This window comes from Mustela nigripes, chromosome 8 (assembly GCF_022355385.1).
Source record: "Mustela nigripes isolate SB6536 chromosome 8, MUSNIG.SB6536, whole genome shotgun sequence".
Lineage (NCBI taxonomy): Eukaryota > Metazoa > Chordata > Mammalia > Carnivora > Mustelidae > Mustela > Mustela nigripes.
This window is the reverse complement of record NC_081564.1, coordinates 78794919-78801963: the sequence shown is the minus strand read 5'-3', so window position 1 is coordinate 78801963 and position 7045 is coordinate 78794919. Positions and strand designations below refer to the sequence as shown.

At 43.6% G+C, this 7045-nt stretch overlaps 1 protein-coding gene across 2 annotated transcripts in view; it reads right to left on the bottom strand.

Annotated features, from left to right (window-relative positions):
• SERPINB12 (serpin family B member 12) overlaps positions 1 to 6317 on the bottom strand; it is a 10509-nt gene extending 4192 nt beyond the window's left edge. Inside the window, exons 1-4 of one of the 2 annotated variants that reach the window (XM_059410077.1) lie at positions 6150 to 6317; positions 3380 to 3514; positions 2567 to 2707; positions 920 to 1037 (exon numbers count right to left, since the gene is read on the bottom strand). In XM_059410077.1, the coding sequence (XP_059266060.1) occupies positions 920 to 1037; positions 2567 to 2707; positions 3380 to 3514; positions 6150 to 6317 (562 nt within the window). The remainder of the gene's footprint in view (positions 1 to 919; positions 1038 to 2566; positions 2708 to 3379; positions 3515 to 6149) is intronic. The other variant, XM_059410078.1, reaches the window with a different exon arrangement.
• Positions 6318 to 7045: the final 728 nt, after the last annotated feature.

Sequence of the window (7045 nt, the reverse complement as noted above, 5' to 3'; positions counted from 1 at the left end):
GGGCTCTCTGCTCAGCAGGGAGCCTGCTTCCCTCTCTCTCTCTCTCTCTGCCTGCCTCTCCACCTACTTGTGATTTCTCTCTGTCAAATAAATAAATAAAATCTTTAAAAAAAAAAAAATACTGCCGGAGAGTTAACTAGTGCCTTAGTATACAGTTTTTTAGTGAACATGCTTTCTTCTTGGCAACTGAGTGGAACGTTGAAGAAATGGGCATTTTTGCAGCATATGGACCAAGTTAGGAGAAATAATTTTCGAATTTGGGTGCTTCTCCCAGGATAAGGCCAGACAGGGGAGTTCTATATTAAAAAATTATTCCATTTTATGTTGAATTCTAAATTTCACTACTCATCGCTATCTCTAAACCCTTCAACCAGAAAACACCTATGTACCTAGTGAAACGTTGAAAAAAATTGGATTTAATTATGTCCATTTCCTTCTGAATAACTAGATTCTCTTTGCAATGTTTCTACTGACACTTTTTTAAAAAATAGAAACAGCTGGGACACGTGGGTGGCTCAGTCACTTAAGCGTCTGCCCTCAGCCCACATCATGATCCCGGGACCCTGGGATTGAGTCCTGCATTGGACTCCTTGTTCAGAGAGGAGCCTGCTTCTTCCTCTGCCTGCCACTCCCCTGCTTGTGTGCGCACTCTCTCTCTCTGGCAAATAAATAAATGAAATCTTAAAAAACTTGGAAATAGTTAACATCCCACTGGCATGTCCTTGGCTGAACGGATTTCCCCTTTTATGAGGGAGCAAAGGAGAAACACAGCATCTAAGCGTGTAACTGTGCACCTGTAAAACGGACTTTGAACACGGCCCATGCATGTGAGTACCTGGTCATGACAGACTTGCAATCTGAGACACCGTCCTTTTAAATGGAAAAGAAGACCAGCCACAATGTGTTTGGTCTTTCTTACCTTGGGACTGAGATTCAACCCAAAAGTTAATCTGTTGTCTGGACTTCTCGGAGTCCTTCCGGAAATCAACACTTTCAATGGTCGTGTGGTAAAATTCAATCACACCATCTAAGTATTCCTGTTAAATTGGAATAAAGAGAGATAATACAGTGAAATCAGATAACTGTGCTAATAGGTATAAGGCAGTCAGGAGAAGTCTAATGAGAGAGATGGTCATTTAAATGGGACGCTTGTGGTCTCTGTCTATCCCCCACTCTTAATTAGCCACAGGCCTTTCATTCATTGTGGTGACAATTCAGGATATAGAATGCTTGTTCACAGGATTTTTGGGTGACTCAGTTGGCTAAACCTTCAATTCTTGGTTTCAGCTCGAGTCCCACGTCCGTCTCTGCGCTCAGTGCGAAGTCTAATTGAGATTCTTTCCCCTCCCTCTTCTTCTCCCTCTGCACCTCCCCCTGCATGCACTCTCTCTCTCTTTCTTTCTCAAAAGTAAATAAATAAAATATTTTTTAAAAAGAAATAAGAATGTCTATTCATGAAGCAGTCTACAGTTACAAGGGCACAAGCTGTTGCTACCAGAAATCCTTGAACGTCCCATTTGTGGAGACCCTATAACATCAGTATGAAGTTACTTGAGAGATTTAGCTACAAAATGCCTCTATTTTTAAGAATTAAAGCCCTACTTAACTTTAACAGTTTCCAGAGCAATGAAAACGTTTTGGAAATTGGGTGATGTTTGCACAACATTGTGAATGTGATCAAGGCTAACAAACTGTTTACTTAAAACTGATTAAAATAGCCAATTTTACATTATATGTTACCACAATTACAGGGTAATATACCCAAATGACTGGCGTGTACAATTTTAATAGGTGAATTGTATGATATATGAATTTATACCTCAATAAAGCCAGTTCAAAAAAAAAAAAAAAAGACAACATCTAAAAGCTCATTGTCACTGTTGAGAGAACATACTTCTTTTGGCCAAAGGAGGCTAAGCCCGCCCCCTCACTAAACCAGCCTAACCACCTGCATCACACATTTGCCTATGGTCACACCCCTCAAGCCCATTGCTAAGTATGTGGCTCCTTGCAACGGTGAGAGAGGAACCTGATGGGTCTTGCTGTAGGTACACGCTGCTGAGCCACAGGGAGGAGCCAGACGCCCTTTGGCTTCAAACGCAGACTCCTTCTGCTATACCTCGGTGCTGCTGAGTACAATTCTATTGAGGGGTGGCCTCAGGGTGGCATGAAAAGGGATTTTAAAGATGTGCTGGGGGAAGGGCGGGGAGGGACAGGAAGAAGAACGACCAAGTGCATCTACCAGGCACCTTTACTGGGAAAGACGGTCCCAACAGAGAAAGTCATTACCAAACCCACGTGTGCTCCAAAGTTATTAGGGTCACACGACCCCCTTTCACCCACAACAGGCCTCCTAAGCTGCTCAAGTTGAAAACTGGCAGAACCAGGGCAACCAACAGTGTGGGAGAGAAAGAGGTGGGTCCCGGGGAACCCCCAGTCCACGGTACATCACAGTACATGTCAGACAGGATTGTGGTCCAGGTGCCCAGTGAGTAATCCAGCTACTCCCTGATTTTTACAACGTTTGCCATACAATAGTTGTAATCACCAGCCATGCCGAACTCACCGGACAGATCTGGAATTCCTGCTCACCGTAAAGCCTATTGGCAATACTTAGGGTGTAATCAACCCGGATCCTGTCTATCTTGGAGAGAAGCTTCCCGAAGTAGCAACTGAGCAGTCCACTCTCATCACTGGAAGACTCATCCTGACAAAAGAAGAAAGAAAATGGGACCGGATCCGGAGAGCAAAAGGCCACCAGAGCACGTTGTCATTTCGTGTCGTTACCACGAGGGGGAGCAAGCTGAGAAGAAGAAAGGGATGGAGGGCGGGAAGGGGTCCCAGGGGAGGATCATTGCTCCCACTAGGTATCAGGGTCCTCCAGGAACGGTACATCCGGGGACTCAGCAGTGCACACTGTGTTTGAGTTCAGTGTACCTCGTTTTCTTCTATATTCAAAAATACAGAAGAAAAAGACAATCTTCTCTCTACCCTCCTCTTAAACTTTCTAAGGTACAGGGATACATAACCTGGAGAATATCTTTCCCACTCCTGGTATGAGGCAACCAATAAAAGTAATATTTCCCCATGAAATATATAAGGAGAGGTAGAGAAAGAAAGTAAGACCCTCACGGCTGATTCCTGCCCCTTACTGCCCTTCATCCTCCACTGTGCTCCGTCCCGGGGACCTGTGACCCGGAAAAGTAGTTGAGTTCTGGGGCTTTCCTCTAACTGCCTTTATCATGAGTAGAAGATACCAGACCCTACTCTTTAGGAAACTAGCTTACAGCCACCGACATATAAGATACATATTGCCAAACAGAGCGTAACCAGGATGAGCAGTTCACAAGAAGAGGGGCAGGAGTTCATGGTGGCTCACCTGTAGGGTCAGAGGCTCCGTTGTTTCTTTCTGTGCCTCCAGAGGGCTGTCCCCCTGCACTTCCTGCTTTTTGCTTTTCAGACAGGGGTCGGGTTCTTTTCTTTCATTCTGGGAAAATTCATTGAAGTGTAGTACCTGCGTGAGGACAGCGATGGGGTTTCTCAGATGATACGAACTGGGAAATCTGAACAGCTTCAGAACCTTTTTATAGTGTGGCAGGGACAAGGACTCCAGAGTCAACCGCGCAACGACAGTGCAAAGCATAGCGGATGATCCTTTTGACTTGGTTATGAGGTGGAATGGAAGGGAAGTAAACTGCATACAACCCCCGGGGGTCTGCACTTAAGAATGAATATCCAAAGGGGCACGTGCACCCGAATGTTTATAGCAGCAATGTCCACAATAGCCAAACTATGGAAAGAACCTAGATGTCCATCAACAGATGAATGGATCAAGAAGATGTGGTATATATACACAATGGAATACTATGCAGCCATCAAAAGAAATGAAATCTTGCCATTTGCGACAACATGGATGGAACTAGAGCGTATCATGCTTAGCGAAATAAGTCAAGCAGAGAAAGACAACTATCATATGATCTCCCTGATATGAGGAAGTGGTGATGCAACATGGGGGCTTAAATGGGTAGGAGAAGAATAAATGAAACAAGATGGGATTGGGAGGGAGACAAACCATAAGTGACTCTTAATCTCACAAAACAAACTGAGGGTTGCTGGGGGGAGGGGGTTTGGGAGAAGGGGGTCGGATTATGGACATTGGGGAGGGTATGTGCTTTGGTGAGTGCTGTGAAGTGTGTAAACCTGGTGATTCACAGACCTGTACCCCTGGGGATAAAAATATATGTTTATAAAAAATAAAAAATTTAAAAAAAAAAAAAAGAATGAATAACCAAACCAAAAGGACGTCCGGGTCTCCACGAGACACACATGGCTGTGGAGCTGGTCAGACTGTTCGTGTAAAATATTCATTGGATTTGTGAAGACTTAGTATGAAAAAAAAATTAAAATATCTCATTTAAATTGCTTGCTTGATTACATGTTGATATGATATTTGGGGTATATTGGGTTAAATAAAATATACTATTAAAATGAGTCTCACCGATTTTTTTTTTTTTTTTTTACTTTCTTGTGGCTGCTAAATTTTTTTAAATCACATGTGGGGTCTGAATTATATTTGTGTTAGCACTGATCTAGAACTTTCAGTCAATGAAGCAACTGAGGGCAGTGAAAGACAAGTCACCCAGAGCATTGCAGGAAAGGTAGGGGACAAAGGCACATCTTGAGTTGCTCGGGACTGTTTTGCTGGGCAAGTGAAACCCAAGTGCTTGGAGAAAGAATCTCTGACACCTGATGGGGAGGATGCCAATGACAGTCTAAAGCTAAGTTCTCCTAATGGGATACTGTTAATAGAAGTAAATTAATAAAGCAGAATAACTCCAAAAACATTCTACCTTAATCCAAGAATTCAACTCCTCCATATTAGGGACAAGAGACAAGTGCCTGCATAACCTCTGTGCTGTGTATGAGATCCAGGGAAGTTATAAGACCAACCTCGGGAGCCTGCAGATTATTTGGGAAGTTGTTCTTGTCACATAAATTCGTTCATTCTACAGATTTGTATTGGAAGCTGCTATTAGCCAAGCATGGTTCTAGGACAAAGTTTCTTGCCATCTGGAGAATTATATTCTAGCCAGGTAGGCACATAGTAATGAGCTACTGTGTGCATTATGTTGGAAGATGGAAAATGCCATGTCAGGGAAAAGTAGGTAGGGTAAGAAGTCATTTTATGGGGTGAAGAGTCAGGATGCAGCATTAGATTGAGAGGTGAAGGAAGGACCGGTTGAGAAGGTAAACTCTGATCAAAGTCCTGAAGGAGAAAGTAAGTTATAGATCAGTTATCTGGGGGGAAAGCCATTAGGCAAAGGGGATGGAGCAAAAGCCCTAAGGCAGGAGTGGGCAAGCCTACCCAGGAACATGGAGGCCAGCATGTTTAGAGGAGTGGGGAGGGGACAGGGTGATAGAGGGAGCCACCTGGTTGATGGGAAGTCAGACACTAGATCTTCATGGGCCACTATAAGGACTCAGGCTTCTATCATTAGCTAACTTGGAAGTCCAGGTTTTGAAACGATGAGAAATAGGCTCTGCCTGAGGTTTTAAAGGATCTTTCTGGCAGCCAGATAGAGAAGACTGTCAGCGGAAGCAAGGAAGCCCATGAGGAAGTTGCATCCAGGTTAGAAAGGATGGTGGTGGGTCAGACTCAGGGACACAGCGGGAAGCACCTACACCTACGTTCAGGTTGTGTATCAAGAGAAAAGGCTGTTGGAGTTAGATGTGAAGTGAGAGAGAAGTCAAGAAGGACACCAAGATCTTTTCCACTGGATACATAATTGGTGCTACTACATACCTATTTATGGAATGAAAGAACACATAGACACATAAGAAATACTGTTAGTGATATCAGGATGGATAATTATAGAGCAGAAGAGGAACAGATATGCGGGCAAACAGACAGACACACAGAGACAGCGAAGGTGACTGAGAGAAGTTATGAGTCTGGGGAGGCTGAAGAAGTGCCGTAAAGGAGGCAGAGGTTTCACTGAGCCTTGAAGAGAGAGCAAGGTGGGATGTAAATGAAAACCCCAGGGCAAATGCATCTCCCCCCAGGCCCCAGGCTCAGTGAGCATCAAGGCTTGCGAAAGAAGGACTAGGGTCTGCCGTTGAGGGTGGACCCAGAGATACCGGAGCCACACCTGGTCGATCTGCTGTGCACTCTCGCTTCTGGCCCCCAGGCGGACCATGCCAAGGGCAGCTGAGAGGCTTAGAGGACAGAAGAAGATGTTTTTATGAGGATCATCTTTGCTTATCTCCTGGAAAAGATCAAAGCAAAATTTGGTGTTGGCTGCCACGAGAGAGTCCATCCTGAAATTGATGACAGCCTAAAACCAAACACAAAACAAAACAGAGAAAACATTATGGTCAGAAGGAGATAAATAAACAGTTTTTATTTTAAACACATGAGATATAATCATATATAATGATTCCACGTGTTATTAAAAACTCAAAAACTAAGGTCATCATCATCTTGGTATATAGATATTGATGTCCATATTGATACTGATACAGACAGAGGTCTATTTTTATTTAGTGATATGATTTAGTTCCCTAAAGCTGCTGTAACAAATTACCACAAACTGGGTGGCTTAAACAAAAAGAATTTATTCTCCTTCAGTTTTGGAGACCAGATGTCCAAAATCAAGGTATTGGCAGGATTGGTTCATTCTGGGGCCTGTCAAGGAGAATCTGCTTCTTGCCTCTCTCTCAGCTTCTGGTGGTTTCCAGCAACTGTTGACATTCCTTGGTTTAGAGAGGCACCATAAGTCTCTGCCTCCATATGGTGTTCTTCCCTAGTCTTCTGTGTGCGTCCACATTTCCCCTTTCTTATAAGGACACCAATCATTGGATTAGGGCCCACACTAATCCAGTATAACTTCATCTTAACTTGATTAAATCTGCAAAGACCCCATTTCCCAATAAAAGCACATTCAAAGGTACCAAGGATTAGGTCTTAGACATGTCTGTGGGGGATACGATTCTATTGTGGTAAAACTTCCTTTATTTAGGTAAAACAAAGTCACAAGCAACCATG